General features: G+C 38.8%; 1 protein-coding gene across 3 annotated transcripts in view; it reads right to left on the reverse strand.

Annotated features, from left to right (window-relative positions):
- ebf1a (EBF transcription factor 1a) overlaps positions 1-17,029 on the reverse strand; it is a 118,429-nt gene that overhangs the window by 34,272 nt on the left and 67,128 nt on the right. For all 3 annotated transcript variants that reach the window (XM_026280423.1, XM_026280422.1, XM_026280424.1), the window contains exons 7-9: positions 8,833-8,914; positions 7,773-7,914; positions 881-1,011 (exon numbers count right to left, since the gene is read on the reverse strand). In XM_026280423.1, coding sequence (XP_026136208.1) covers positions 881-1,011; positions 7,773-7,914; positions 8,833-8,914 — 355 coding nt within the window. The remainder of the gene's footprint in view (positions 1-880; positions 1,012-7,772; positions 7,915-8,832; positions 8,915-17,029) is intronic.

The following is a 17,029-nucleotide window of genomic DNA, read 5'->3' on the forward strand; positions in this document are numbered from 1 at the left end:
TAAAATAAACAAAATACAATGTGTATGACCTTTCATTCCAAAGGAACCTGAACTGATCACAACATCAATGTTCATTATTTGGTCAATTACTTCCAAAAGATAAGACATTTTACTCTATTATTATTATTTTTAAATATACTGTATTTTTGACCATTGTACTGTAGAACTAGTTCACAAAAATGTAAAACGTGCATACCCACGTCTAACTGCAACCATACTAGCTGAGATATTAAGCTGTATTGTATTGTTCTCTGATTAGACTATGATTTGACTGCTTACAGTGTGAAACTGTGCTCAATTGCTTTTGAAGAGGATCTGTGCAACTACAAAGCAGCTGCGAGTGCTCAGTTTCTCTGCAAACGCTCTGTCATATTCAAAGCCAGCAGCACTGGTGCTGCTTTACATGGCTTTAAACTGTCCCTTTCATTGCTCACTTAGCTGGGCTTTCATATGCCAGGCACTGCACTTCTCACCTCTCAGATAAATATGGCATTGTCAATGAGAAGCTTTTTATAGAATTATCTCTTTCATCTAGCTCTTCCCAACATGAGCAGTGCAGAAACTGAGTGAGTAAAAGACCAAAACAGATGGACAGACAGGAAAACAGACAGACTGGCTGACCAAAATGGAGAACAGAAGCATTATGCCCATTCAAACTGGCACGTGTCTTTTCATATTTGTAAGCCAAGTGGATTTGGGTTAGGTTTCTCAACTATTTTAGTTAAAAAGGAGCATTCATTAATTTTTATTTGTATACAAATGTATTTTGATCCTAGTTGTGATTCCCAAATCTCTGTTGTAGTTGTTGTTGTTTTTTTTTTTGGCGAGAGCATGGCATGGATTTATTCTTGGCAGAAGTTTGCATAGAAAGGTAACTGACCTCACTCCAGACCAGCATGGTGCCAAAGATGACCTGTAGACCGTCGAAGAAGTTATCACCAATGATGATGACTGTGGCACCCCCTGTCGTCCAGCCTTCACTGGGACTGATGGCCTTAATGCAAGGGGTAGCTGTTTTAGAGAAAGACGAAGTGGAAAGAAATGAGTAAGCCAGTGGCTGTTGTATAAAATAAACAGCTAGTTAATCTCGAAAAGGCATATGCAATATACATTAATTATGACTATATGTATTTGCCTGAATACATCAAGATACCTGTAAAGAGACAAAATATAAATGATGTCAAAAAGCATCAGAATAAACATCTGGAAGCAGCCAGCAAATCATCACTAGTGTGCATTACCTGTGACATAATTTCATGCACAGACTAAATACTTAGGAAATAAATCTAAACCTGTGCAACTGATTTCATCCTGATTACAGCAAATAGATTTATGAGCCACACTCCATTAGGAAGCTTTAGGCACAGCATAATGACAAGTGACTGACTCATTAGAGTCGTCACATATGATTAGACTGTGGCCATTCCTCTGCACCCTCCCCATATGCTTCCTGACAGCGGCGCGAGCATGAGAGATGACGCCCGCTCACTGATCATTTATCTCAATCCACCCTGTATAGTAGCATGATTCACTGCTGTGGTTGCCAGGAAATCACCTGCACCCTCACCCTGATCATCTCTATCTGTGTTTTAGGAGCATTTTATTGTCGCTATTGCCACGTGAAGGAACACGACTCGGAGAGTGGAGTGACAGCATTGTCTCCTCCCTGCTCAGTGTTCTGCTCCAGCTTCACTCTTATTCTCTTCTCACTGGTGACAGAAACCCCACTACATAGTCATCATTGTTACAGCTCAACTGTCAAGTTTCTCTTTATCCTCTTCTCTCTTTGACATATGTATTTATTTAAGAGATAATATAAAAAAAAAAAAAAAAAAAAAAAAAACGTAAATTAACAATTTGACATAAGTATATATATATATATATATATATATATATATATATATATATATGTGTGTGTGTGTGTGTGTGTGTGTGCGTGTGCGTGTGCGTGTGTATGTATATATGTATAGAGTGCAATCTGAAATTTCATCTAAAATTAGGTCCTTTTCATTGCCATTAAGGTGAAATAACTGAACATAAACATAGGAGCCTGAGAAAAAGGCTAATTTATATATATATATATATATATTATTTATTTATATATATATATATATATATATATATATATATATATATATATATATATATATATATATATATATATATATATATATATATATATTATATATTTTTCTCAGGCTCCTATGTTTAATATATTGTTTATTCTATGTCTATGTATACACACACACACACACACCCATACAACATGCACGTTTATATTATTAAATTTAATACAATTTATATACAAATTTAATAAATCAATATTGGAAATTTAATTCTGCATGCTAATTTTCCCCAGTTTTCACATTTTGATTGCTTTGCTGTTATCTAATGCTCAGTTATTTTTTTTAAGAAGACAAACAATTTATACATTTTATTTATTATTAAAATTACTTTTTGTAAAAATTAAATATTTTAAAATATTACATTATGTAATTACATTGTTATATGTAAAAATTATAAAAATAAGTATGTACAAAATAAAGTTGTAACACTTAAACTCAGTTTTAGCATTTAAAACTATGACTAAAGCTATTTTAGTCTTTAATGTTTTAGTTTTGAAATTATTCAAATGAGTATATCCCATATCATGAAAATTATCATCAGCAGCCAGAATATTAATATTAAAATCATATAATAAGAAGTAAAATCATGTTTGCCTGATTTCCATACAGTTGTGTGATGCATTAGTATGATGAATTTTGATTAGACTACAATATTTTGCATTGTCTATATTCTGTATATTTTCGCTTGATGATTTCTCATGTCTCTTCCAGCTTGTTTCTGGTCGTCCTCATACACACTCATGTTCATCTGTCATTTATTTAAATGTTTTGTTCTTTTGATATTGCATATGATATATACAACTTATTCATACTGGTCCACAGACGCTCAGACTCGGTTGACCAAACGGAGAGAAGGCAAAACAGGGAAACAAGACACAGAGTGAAAGCCCCCCTGGTGCTCTGCTTATAAAAGGCATAATTCCCCTCCGCCTTTGTTTAAGTCATGGACATAATTAATGAAATCTAAGGGTCGGGCTGGAAAAGATCAGTCAGTGATGAGTGTACAATAGCAGCACTCCTCCCTCCAACCCCTCCTTCTTTCCCCTCTGGGGGTGGAAGAAGAACACGAATGCTAATTCCGCTTGATTATACACACACCTTTATTAAATATTACACTGACCCCATGTGTGCGCGAGGAGGGAGGGGGCCAGGTGCAAGCGCTTGTTTTATGACACTCGTGCAAATGTCATGAGCGCTGGAGTTTGCCAGGCACAGAGAAAATCCGGAGTCCTTACAGCAGTCGATCAAAAGGCCAGGCGCCCTGGGACACTCTGAGAAAACAGCAGCCAGCCATAAAAATTCAACACCTTAACGAGTTTAAATTTCATTTCAACGTGTTGAACTTTGGCACAGGATTCTAAAGATCGGTGTCTCACTGAAGGCGCTTAAACAGACTAATTACTGCTGTTCTAATTTGCTGCTGAATTTAAATAGAAGGAAAAGACATGAGGGAGAGAAAAATGAAAAGTAAGAGTCCTCGGAGACAGAGAACAGGAGAGTCAGCTCTGTTGTCTTCTCTGACTCTGGTTGGGGGACTGAACACACATCCTTTAACAAGCATTACACACCACTCTGACTGTAGGCAGGACCCCTGGGCAAGGGTGGGGGTCTACACTCAATACACGTATGATAGTGCACCTAACTGAGGCAGACGTGTGGTGGAGGCAGATGGCCTGTGTGCAGGAGGTGCTCGGTGCTGCTGACAGAACCTGAATTGAGATGAAACGAGGCTGTAGGCCTCACTCGCACAGCTCAAACTGGTGTGTGTCAGCTACCGGCGATGCCCTGGGAAGAGCTAGCATAGATAACAGCAGGGGAGATGGAGAGTTTCAGCAGCAGGGGATAAATAGTCTGGGGAATGAAGTTAGGGAAGCTGAACTGTAGTTTGTGAAGCTATAGTGCAATCATGCTACCCACTTGAAAAAGCAGTTAGCACCACTACAAGCTACAAATGAATGGAAGCTAGCTACATTATGATTAAATATGAAGTCGGTTCATTGAAATTCTTTAATACTAACTAAGACTGCATTTATAGTTAAAAAGTATAACATTTATTTTATTCCAGTGATGGGAAAACTAAGTTTTCAGCAACCACTTCAGTCTTCATTGTCACATGGTCCTTAAGAAATTATTAAAACGTGCAGATTTTAAGCATAGACATACATTTCTCATTATCATCAATTTTGTAAATATTGCTGATTAATATTTTTGTAGAAAAATTTTGTGAAAAAATGATAATGAAAAAAGTGTTTTAATTAAAAATTATTTTATTATTCAGCAACAGCAGAAAGTCTGTTTTATACTGCAAGTGTGTAATCATTTTTGGGTGAGTTTAGGACTTTGTATATCCATGTTAAATATAGAAATGCTAAGTAATAATATTCCAAACTGCTGCATCTGTGGAAGACCGTTATAGTCTTCCAGGATTCATATCATATTTGCAGTGTCCTGTTGAATGTTTTCCTGAAGGTATATTGCATATTAAGTATGGAATTACATCTTTTAGATTAAGGAGCTTGATTTTAAAGCATTTCAATGACCCCAAATGTACAAATCAAATCTCCTTAGACCAATCAAAATTTCACATATATTCTGTGTACCAGCCATGTAGTAATTTTCAGAAGTGAAGTAATCCACTTTGCAGCCCTGAGGACTTCCCCAGCTTGTCTGTGCTCTTTTTATTTTTCTTCTCCGAAGCTGTGTGGTGGGTGACTGCTGGGCATAATGCAATTTGGCGGCGTGATAAACCAGGAGAGATGAAGAGGAACGCTGGAGCAATCTGTGATGGTAATCTTGGCCTAAGACGACTCTTTTCCAGGGTGCTGAAATTGTGCATGGATTAAGCAGATGGTGGAATGTGAATCCATCTGATAGGATTAAACTTTGGTGCCTCCTCTGCCGCCATCTGTTCCCTCACGCTCGCTCTTACACACATCTCAGATACAAGCACAATAGCTTTCTCTTCTACAAACTTACATTCTCAAGCCCTGCAGACACCTATTTCCACCACAGTGCGTTTGTGACATGACCTCACGTATTGGTGCCCTCACTTTACCCTCGTCTCCGCAGCCCAGAGCAATCAACACACATGCACGCCATATCTGACAGAGCAGGCTCATTAGCTGGAAGGAACTGGAAATTGTTTAAAACTGACACAATAATGGACAAGAGAGGCTGAGCAGGGGTGAAAGAAGGGAAGTGTGCTATTAGAAGGCCATCTTTTGTGTTAATTTTTGTAGAAAAACTTACAGAATAATGTGAAATCGATTTAAATATGGTAAAATGTGTTAAAAAAAAATTGGGAGCGGAAAGCATTATCATATTAGCTAAAATAGTTCACAAAAATAAAGAAAATATATTTATCCTCAGTCCATCCAAGAAATAGATGAGCTTATTTATTTACAGAAATTTTGCATTACAGTGCATCACTTGCTCACCAGTGGATCTTCTGCACTAAATGGGTGCCGTCAAAATGAGATTTCAAACAGCTGATAACTCATTAGCATCTTGTGAAGTGAAAAGCTGCATGCTTGTAAGAAACAAATGCATGTCCATAATCCATAATAAGGCCTTCCCATCCACAAATGTTTTGACCAACATATTTGTTTAGGCCTGTTTTGGACTATTTTCTCTCGTAAACAGTGTTTGATCTGAATATACAATACAACATTTTCATGGCAGAAAGCAATATTATAGATAGAGGACTTAGATAAACTCATGTACATCTTGGATGGCCTGAGGGTGAGCAAATTTTCATTTTTGGGTGAACTATTCCTTTAATAAGATCATACACAAGGGGCAGGAATGTGTAGCACACGGTGAATGACAGGTGTTTCAATTTCAAGTGGAATTTAGTTATTACAAAAACTCTGTATTGAATTTTGGAGCTCTGACATTGTTTCTGCATTTCCCTCCAAGAAAAATATATGTGCATGTCAGGGTTTTATATGAGACATAATGAGGAATTACAATATAAGCCTGTCTGTCTCAGGAATTATCCAATACTTTCTTTTGGAAAAAAGAGAAGGAAAGAAAAATAAAAAATCTCAACAATTTTTTTTTTTTTTTAAATATGTCCAAGGCTTTAGAGAACTGACTTTTTTAATCTTCTCAGTGCAGTGGAAACTCTGCTGAAGACATCCCCAGGAGAATAGAGAGAACTTAATCATCATCATCATCATCATCAAATCAGCATCATTTAAATCCTCAATTTCTCATCATAAATAGAGGTTAACAGTCCAACTGAAAAATATGTTCTTATCTAGAATCATCCCAAACATAAATGAGAAAATGATTGGATTTGATTGCGGCTGAGGATCAAATCAGTGCTCAAATCATGTCCACATGTTATTAGACAGATTTAGGAGGGCCGCACCATAACCTGCAACACTACAAGAGGAAAGCAGATAAAGCCACATGCCATTCAGAAAAGAAATGCTCGGGGCTTAAGCCTTAGAGCTGTCATAAGACACATGTTCAAACCCATAGAGAACTGGCCACTTGCGGAATGCTGCATTCTCTGCTCTTTTCTTAGCCCTGGTGCATTGTTGGTGCTTTACTGCACAGCTATTGTTGGTATGCTGTTTATAAGTCAAATGAAAGCCCGGTTAGCTCAAACCACCTGTAATATTTGGCGGTGACGAGACTTGTTAGTGGCATTAAAACATGACAGCAGCACATAGACATGCTGACTCTGATTAAATGGTCACAGTCGTCTTTCAGCCAGTGGAGAGTCAAGAGTTTCGTCTGTGCTCAACTGCTCCCCGGATCATTAAATAATAAAGTTGAAAATAGTCTGGATGGATAGTGTACTGATTAAAGCTCTGAGCTGGATGAAAGGTTTCAGGTTCAAATTCAGTTGTACCGCTGTTCAACATTCCCTGACTTGTTATACCCACTAGGCCATATCCGCAATTTTAAAGCTTTTTCATATCCCCTTTATATGCTGAGAAAACTATAAGTAAGTTAATTTTCATGAACATTTTGGGTTTGTAACATTCAGATCCTTGTTTTGTCCCGATTATTTGTCCCGGTGTTCCTGTGGCCAGTGGTAGAGCATTGCGTTAGCAGCACAAAAGGTTGTGGGTTCAATTCCCAGTGAACATACATACACACAAATGTATAGCCTGAATGCACTGTAAGTCGCTTTGGATAAATGTAAACTGAAGATGAGGGAGGGTTCAGGAAACCTGAAATCACAATTTTTGCAATTCCATTTGGTGGTTAGAAATGGCACACTTCAGCTTTAAGCTGTGTCAGTAAGTTTATAAGTTGACGTAAGAGAAGAGTACAGTTCTAGCCATGATGGGGAACCATCTGTGCTCATGAAGCCAAACCATGAAACTAAATTGAGTGTGACAAAAGTGGCTTAGTTTCGCTGAATGGTGCTAGGGACGTTGCTGTTACTAGTTAGCTTCGTGAAAAAAAAAAAAAAAAGAGCTGGTTTTGAGGGAAGTATAATGAAGGAAATTTTACATTGGGTTGCACTACATTACACTAAGTCTTTTATTCCTGCAGTCTGTCTCTTCCATATGTCTCATTTTTCAGTCACTATACAAAAAAAAAAATGTGTATATCAATATGAAACAACGTGTGATCTTTTTTCTCAACAAACTGCATGTAAACAGATACAGTACATACACTCACCGTGTTCTAGGTATGATGGAGTTCCTTCAGACGGGTCCAGCCTGCGAGCTCTGCGTCCATGTTTAGAGTTATTGTGAACAAACATGTTATCAGACACAGCCAGGACGTGTCCATCCACGCTCACCGTTGTAGACACCACCACCTGCAAGAGACAAATGCTGACTGTACTTCACTTGACCCGCAAAGACATACTCTGCTCTTGTATACAAATTAATACGTAGCTCAAACAAACAGCTGAAGTGTTGGAGCAGCACATACACATGGTACGCCTGTGTGACTGCTGACTGATAAATCGACGAACAGACACATTTCACCAGAGAGCCTTGAACAATGACAGCAGCTAACAGCTCTCACAGAGCTGAAGATGAAGACTAGAAGTGTCCCACAGCAACTGAGGAGCCTCTTGATTTAAATGACTCTCAGGCTTTGAGAGGTCTCTCAATCTCAAGAGAGGAAGAGGCTTGATGAGACTTGGCGAACACTGCTTACATTATCCCTGTTCTGGGCAGCCACTTCATTCGCTCAAAGCTTTCTTTTTCTCCCTCTTCTCTACATCCGTATCTCTTCATTTATTCTCTAGTACTCACACTTTATCTGGTAAGAAAACCTTTCATTGGTCAACCATTCATACATTTTTAGTGAAATACAGTGGATTGTCAATTGAAAAACAGAATTTATAAGGGTCATGTTTCGTAATATATTCTCTGATTATCTTAATTTAAGGTGTTTTAAGTATTATTTAAATATTGAAAGTGTTTTATTGTGTTTAAAGCTGATTAATCACCATGTATTATGTATTTAATTCATTTAGAAAAGTTAATCAATTGACATCTCTGAAATATTTTTACATTTCAAACTATTTAATTGTTCATTAACTACTTATTTGTTTGTATTATTGAATATAATAATGATTTTAATGTTATTAATGGACATTTTTATAGTGTTGCCATTTCACGCAGCAAGCAATGCAAGTGTAGCTTATCCACTATGTATGTCATGGTTAAAATTGTAATTTAGCATTTTAATTTGGAAGTGTGAGCTGAGCGAATGTGTTTCCTACCTGAAATCGCCGCATGTCGCGTGGGTTCCCTGCATTCTTTAGGCAGTTCTGGTTGCATTTGAGGAAGAATTTCAGGAAAAACCTGGAAAAACACAGAAGAACAGATTTTATTAGGTAAATCTGTTTTGTTCTGATCTAGACTGTGGTGTTACAAAGAGGTAAAGATTTCAGTGATGTGTGACAGCACAACACTATTTGTTGTTAACATACTTTTCTGTATAGACTTTTACTATTATGTGCATTCATACTATAAGGTCACAGCTTTTCATACTATAAGGTCACACACGTTTATTCACACACACAGACACTGTTCTTAGAAATGAAGCACAGATCATCTCTCGAGAACCCAGAAACAGGTTGTCAGCTGACATAAGGAGAAGAAAGCAGGAGAAAGATCAAGAGAGATTGAAGTGTGATGTTGAGGTCACTCTGAAGCACAATTCAACCCAGCGAGAACATCATATATTGTGAGTATTACTGTTCCATTCATCAATCAAATTAATAATGTGTGTCAAATGATTTGTACATGTTTCTTATTTATGGGTTTTAAGAACAGTGTTTTTATGCTGAATCCAGTGGGCTGTCAAATCTTGGGTTTCTCTCTTTTTTCTTCATTCATGGTTTTCCTGTTCACTGCACTGGTATAGTTGAGAACCAATGTCTGTCTGCAGCATCTATCCACTATTATATCTGCTGTCTCTCACTATTCACACAAATGCATCAACACTCAGTAGCCTGGTGATCACACAGTTTAGGATTCCATTGCTGGAGTCTTTTAATAATTCACTGATAAACAAGTACTTTCTTAGTTTCATTTTAAGAGAACTCTGCGATACTAACACGTCATCTCCACAGTAGTAATGCGCCTGTATGCATGTTTCATACACGGATTACATAATCTGAGAATATTTGTTTTCCATTTATACTGGTTCATTTGAAAGTAGGCATTTCACTCTCTCTATATATATTTTGAATGTCTGTAAGGCAAAGATATATATGAAGTTTCACCCTCAAGTTCACACAGCCCGAGATGGCAGAAAGTGCTTCCTGTTTGCTTTCATTATTTTACAAAAGCACATTTTGTTGTTATTTTGAGTGCACCCAAATAAACGTAGAGTCTTTACAGATTTGAAAGATGTATTACTCTCATCTGTATGACCAAAAATGATGGAGTATTTTAGGAGTAGGTGCGCACACTGACGTCTGTCCTGCTGTGAGCACTACTGTTCAGCTTCCACACTCCACCCAGACACTTCAATAGGGTACATTTATTTATGTAAAATTGCTAATACTTATATATTTCAGATGATAAGCCATATTTGTGGCGGATTAATGTTTAGATGTCCTGCCTGATGTACTGTATTAGACAGCATAGACCAGCAGTTAACAATCTGTCAGTCACAGAGTGTGTGTGTGTGTGTATGTGGAGCTGGCTTGTTAGTGCTGAAGGAATGTAAGATGCATAGTCTGTGTGCGCTCGCTGTGATTCGTCTAGGATAAGCAGCCCAGGTCTCATCCTATGCTCTTTAATCTACTGTTTGTGTCGCCCCTCTAACATCTACACCATCTTACATCCATGTGCATCAATCCATTCATCCCTTTCTCATGCCTTTGTGCCTTGTAGCATGTAAGATTGAAAATTTACACTGTATTTATATGTTTGTGTGTGTGGGTGTATATACATATGTATAGATATCATGCATAGCAAGGCGCATATACTGTAGATCACATCTTGCATTTTGCAGCTCAGTGTGTGTGTGCATTGATGAGAACATGTTTGTCAGTGTTATCCGCTGTGTTGTTTGGGTAAACAGATTAGCGCTACAGGCCTCGTCTATAATATCATTTAAGAGCTCTAAGCCGCAGCTTTCTTTCCCACTGATTCCCTCCTGCCACTGACCCTGTCTGAGCGCTCCTGACCTGTCCCTTATTCTTCCACGCTCTCGCTTTCCTTCTCTTACTCTCTTTCCTGCTTTGTGTGGAGCTAAGTCTGGGCTTAACCCCATCTCTGACATCACGCTCTCATAGTCCTCCTAAATCCCCTGCAAAACCCTGGGTGCCCTTAGTTTAGGAAGACATCCTTTGTCTTTCTTTCCCTCCGTGCTATGGATTTGTCCTTCTGGTCTCCCAACCGCACGCCACTTTCTCATAAACACTCACTCATAGTTTTTAGAACCCTCATCCACATGTGTAATGTGGATATAGTTTGACTTTGTTGACCCTGTAGCTCCATTAGCAATAGCGAGAGTACTCCGATGCCTGCCGAACAGGGAGGGGACATGTAATCACACGTGTAATGTTTAATAAAGTGCGCACTGTCCCCTCCATAGGGCACTTCGGACAGGGACCTTATGCTTTTAGAAGAGATTGGACGGTATGTTGCAAATGGCATGGCTAAGAGCACTTCAATTAGAGAGGGCTATTATCACAGTCAGCGTGAGGAAGAGGGCAACACTCCAAGTGTCTGATGGGTAGGATGAGTTTAAGTCACAGCACAGAGCATGACCTGTCATACATACTGCTCTGCTTAATAACTCTTGCATTGTACTTTTAGACACATCAAACCGGCTGCTAATGAAACTGTAACTGAGATGGAAGGAGTACAGATGACAGCGTGGAAGAATGAGAGAGTAGCTGCGCTCTTATTCACAGGGGTTCTGTGCAGTGTTCATTGCTTGCTATACACACTGAGTGAGATATATCGGTTAAAGTTCACTTCACTTGAGAAAATGCCCCATTCGGGAATGCTGCAGTGTCATCAAACACATGAGACACATCGCACAGGTGTACATTTACATTACCGTTCTAATGATTGCCTGTGATTTTTATTATTTCATTTTATCTTTATTTTAAATCTTAAAATATATTTTGTTTCCTTGATTTCAAAGCTGAATTTTCACCTCCTCTCTTTGTTTATTTAAAAAACAATTATGTGATGTCAGATGGCTTGCAGTGACTTGTTGCTATTATTTCTATACACTTACTGTGATGTGATGTACTGATTGATACGATTGCTTCCTGTGTATTTTGCAGTGCCATTCGGACTGAACACAGTGGGTCAAATAGCCTGTAACGTTCACTTTGCAGTGCCCTAATGGGTGATTGTAGCTTACCCAGGCCATGAAGAGGGGTAAGAGTAAATGTCAGGCCGAAAAAGGAGCGCAATGAATTAAAGCAGCAGTGGAAGGGTGATGGTGTTGGAGTAGGCAGGGTTAATGTAATCCAAAAACAAATCGACCTTTGACCTCGGCCTGTCTAAGGGTCACATCTGTCCGCTCAGCTCTGGCCTCTTAATTAACTCTCCTGCAGGGTCGCCCAACTTGGACACTCAGCCGTTAATCCATTTGCATTATTCACCTCAAATCTCAGCCGAGGTATGATTCACAAAAAAAATGAAGCCTGTTTCGCTCTACGTCAAATTAAATACCAAACAGCCACACAGGACAGTGTTCTTTACAATCAAGACACCCACTCAAAATGCAACGATCACAGAAACATGCGCTTTAATAAACGAAAGAGCATTTGGGAAAGTCTCTGCAGCCTCTCATTGAGTTCGAGTCACTCCTAAAAGCACATCAAACAAAATCAAATTGCCCCCCACCCTGTGTTTGCAGTAATACTTGTAGCCTAAGTCACTAGCGCTATTGATTTAAATGCATTTGACTGTAGCTGTGAGGGTGGTTTCAGATGAATGATAGCGGCGTGCGGAGAGAGCGGCTGATCTGGAGTCAGCACTAACTGCAGCAGCATGGCATTATAGCATGTGGCATGTGCGAGTATGGTATTACCCACACTCTCAGTAAATGAGACCAAGTCAACGGCACCAGCCATCAATTATTCAGAGGCTGAGATGGCAATTATGGCACTGAGCACAACCAACATGAATATTTTATGAAGGCTAACGCAGACCATAAGAGTGTGAGAGGGGGTGACTGAGAGAAAGAGAATATAAATGTGTCCATTTCTGGGAGACACAGCCGATGCCAGTTCTTGCCATGGAGCGACACTCAAAGTGCCATTCGGTATGGCATGATATCTTTCTTCATCCGCTCTCTCCTCACCTTACACCATCTTATCTTCATTCCCATCTCCCAGAATGTCTCTGTGAGAGAGCAGCATGGGCTGTCTTAATAGGAGCAGGGGCAGATGTCCTCACAAGGCAGCTCTCCATTACCTCTACTCTGTGTGCATGATAGGAATGTTGCAGTTGTTTAAAACACAGAGTTTGAGTTGTGGCTAATTGAGTAAGGCGACACCATGTTGACGAGTGATAGGCTAATCTTCTGAGCGGCAGCGTTAAAGCCGAGCAGCCCTGTAACTTGCTGTACGTTTCAGCCTCTGTTTGTCATCCGCTCTCTCTCTCTCTCTCTCTCTCTCTGCCCCTTGTAGATAAACATATCGCTCATGCTTTGAAAATACACAAGTGCGTCAGTTAGCCTCTCTCCTGAACGGTCTCTAATATGCACATAATTCCTTCAAGACCAGATACTGCAAATAAAATAATAATAACGCAAGTAGAACAATCCGACAGCTACAACACGTCTAACCTTCCCCTCTTTCCGCCTTCAGGCAAGCAGAGACCAGTAGGCATGTTGTGCTGACAGCTCTAAAATTGCTTACAATACACATCTCCAAAAGATCTGTCCCAGGCAAAAAAAAAAAAAAGGAAGAAATATCACCGGCTTGCTTAGCTGGTCTTTCAGATGTCTTATTTTTCCCTCCTCCCTCCATTTATTATGGCTGGATTTCTGCACTGGCCTGCGAGTTTGGTGCCAAATGCAACCGAAGAACTATTTCAGAAAGAAAGAGTGAGAAAGAAGAAATGGAGAGCGAGCAAAGAGAATTCTCTTATCATAACATGAGAGTAGAAGAATTCGCACTCTGTGTCCTCCATTGTCTACAAATGTTTCCTCAAGAGAGGAAGCATTATTTATTTTTAGTCCTGTTTAGCTGAGGTTGTGTGGACCATTTTGGTGCACAGAATTTATATACTTATAAAAATGTATTTATGTATTGTATATTAAAGGTACACTAGTAATTTTTCTCATCTGAGGTTTTAAGATATATGTATACGTACATTATTACAGTGCTAAATAGAAATGCTGTTTGATATATTTTTAGATGAATAAAACGTAAAAATAAATAAATAAACTAATGAATGTATCACAGTTTCCACAAAAATATTAAGCAGCACAACTGTCTCCAGCATTGATAATAATAATAAATGTTTCTTGCGCAGCAAATCAGCATATTAGAATGATTTCTGAAGGATCATGTGACACTGATGACTGAAGTAATGATGTGGAAAATTCAGTTTTGTCATTATATAGTAAATTACATTTAGAAATAATTTCAAATACATTGATTTAGATTGTAATAATATTTAACAATATTGCTGTTTTTTTAATCAAATACATTATTTTACATTAAGTCGGCCACCTCATTGGGGATGCCATTTTTGATACCACATGACCAGTCGCTTTATATCATTAAAAATCCTCTTATTTAACACTTTCAGCACTGGACTAAATGAGTCAAAGCTTATTGAATTGCACATTTCTCCAATGGTATCACGTGGCAATGCATTCTGCTGCATCCAAGCCACTAGTTGTAAGTATAAGTCCAAGACAACCATTAGCCAGCTAAACATAAAAAAGATAAAAATATATATACACTTTAAAGTATCATAGTATATTGTGTGCTCACTCCAAAGAGGTTACAATTAATGAGGCCTGTTCCTCTTACTCTACGAAAGCTCCTGAGCATTAACCAGTTTGATTTGCAGCATTTCCTCTCTCAGACAATCCACTGGCATCTTATGTCATTACCTCCTGGGCCGTGTCGATTTAAGAGCAATGCATGCAAGACACAATCTCTGCAAAATAACAACAAAGAGTAGAGTGAGACAGAACGAGTGAGCGAGAGACAATGAACGTGAAAGAGGAGAGCGAGGAGAGAAATTTCACATCAGACAGCGGGACCAGACCCAGGAGACGAGTGCAGTGCAGACGGGAGAATTATTTTACATAATAAATGCTTCAAATTCAAGCCTGTAATTGATAGCTGAAGCCAGGGGACGATGTGCAGCCACCACACATGGGTTTTGGGGAGCTGTCAATCAAACGCTGCCACTGGAGAAGGGATAATGATTGTCATATGACAACTGCCTGATTTAATGTAATCATTGCAGCTAAAGCTATTGTTTACAAGTGCAAGTGAAGGTGTGTGAGCGAGCAAGACCAGCAGTAGTACAGCAGTCGATGGTGTAATAAGTCAAACTTGAGGGTGGGTTTAGAGAGTGGAAGTGCACTAGTTTGCAGCTGTTTCATCCATTTTTTGCGAAGATTTACACATCGAACTCTTTCGTCTCCGGCTTAATGCCTGTAATTGACTAATTCAGCATAAATGACCTCTGTTTCAGCTAATCATACAGAATGCTACGGACAAACAGATATATTTTCTGTAAACAGCCTCTGTACTGTGCATCGCCCATGTACACAAGCCACAAATTAATTGCATCGCTCAGAGGGAAATACAAGATCCCACACAATATATTCAAAGCAATGTGAACTGCGCAAATAGGTGGAAAGTAAAAAAATACAAATAAAAAAGTATATTAAATACATTCTGTTATGCATAATTTACATATCTTAAACTAAATATACAAGAAAAGAGAGAAAGGGAGAGAGGGAGAGAGATAGAGAGAGAGAGACCACCCTCCTGTATATTTCAGAAGCTGTAGGCAAACACCTCAATAATTCATGACGGAGAGATTGATTTTTTTCCTTTGGCGAGAGGCAGCAGATGTGGCAGGGATGGATGGAGGGAGGGAGGAAGGGTGGGAATGGAGGGGTGGTGGAGGGACAGCACAGGCCTGAGGGTTAGCAGCCAGTGGGATCATTAGACCGCCTGCTTTTTGTGTGAAGACTGGAGCTTTACAGTACACTGTTACTCACTGCCACAGGGCTCAAACAAACCAGCCTGAGTAATACTCAGTTACACACACGTCCCTAAATTCCCTAAAAACCACAGAATAGAAGGATGCAGTCAGATCAAACTTGTTTTTTGACCTAATGCCATTCAATGTGATGTCTGCAAAAAAAAAAATTCAATTCAAAACTGGGCTCCATGGATAGTTACATCACATTCCTTTTTGCTATCTAGTGAAAGTAAAGCCTAACTTTTTAGCTGATTATGACATGAATTCAATTATTATTTATTTTTATTGACATGGTTTGCATTAGTTATTTTACTATGGTATCATGAACAAACAATGAACTATTCACTGAAATTTTTATATCATATATTAGTCTAGGTTAATTTAATGTACTGTATATGTGATATATATGATACAGAAATGATGAGGTTAGAGAAAAGAGCAGAGCAGAGAGAAATGTAAAGGAGGGAGTTGGTTCCCCCTTGCGTGTCTGATGGAATCAACCTCGGGTGTGACGGGACGGCAGGTGAGGCTTTGAGAGCAAGCGACATCCTTTTGTCATCGCCTGCTCTCACAAATAATTCATGGCATCAGAGGGAAGGCGAGCGAGGGAGGCGTATTGACAGCTACCACTTCTACTTGCCTTCACCTGTCTTATCCAGTCACCCGCAGATGGGACGCAAAGGACAGAGGGACCTTTTCACAGAGACCGAATGCGAATGCTTTTCTCTTCCACTGACCTAATTAGAGCTCACTCGCGCTCCCTGCCTTCATCTCCTGTTATCTGGCATGTCCCACTAAAACCTAATCACTCTTTTAACCCAGCGCAAAGGGGTCCATTTTACCAGTTGTATATTGGCAGCACTCACAGGATGCTTTGCAAAAGTGCATGTGGAAAATTCAAATCAAACTGCTTTGGAAATTAATTTATTTGTAAATTTAGTCCATTTATTCTGTGTATCTCTAAGGAATCCACTTATTCTTTTTGTACAATCTGAAAAATAAAGGTTCTTTATTGGCTTTGGTTCGATGAAGAGCCTTTAGAGATTCCAAAAGTGGGTTTTCACAGCATTTCAATAGAAGAACCATTTTGGGTTCAGCAAAGAACATTTCTGTGAACAGTTATTAAAAGAACCATTTTCCATCGTGTAAAGAACATCCAAATAATCTTATACCATTTTATTACTATTACATTGTTTATTACATTATGCTTTGGCACAAGGCCTTTAAAAATGACTGTCAACAGCGTTTAAAGTCTGC

The sequence above is a fragment of the Carassius auratus genome, chromosome 14 (genome assembly GCF_003368295.1).
Source record: "Carassius auratus strain Wakin chromosome 14, ASM336829v1, whole genome shotgun sequence".
NCBI lineage: Eukaryota > Metazoa > Chordata > Actinopteri > Cypriniformes > Cyprinidae > Carassius > Carassius auratus.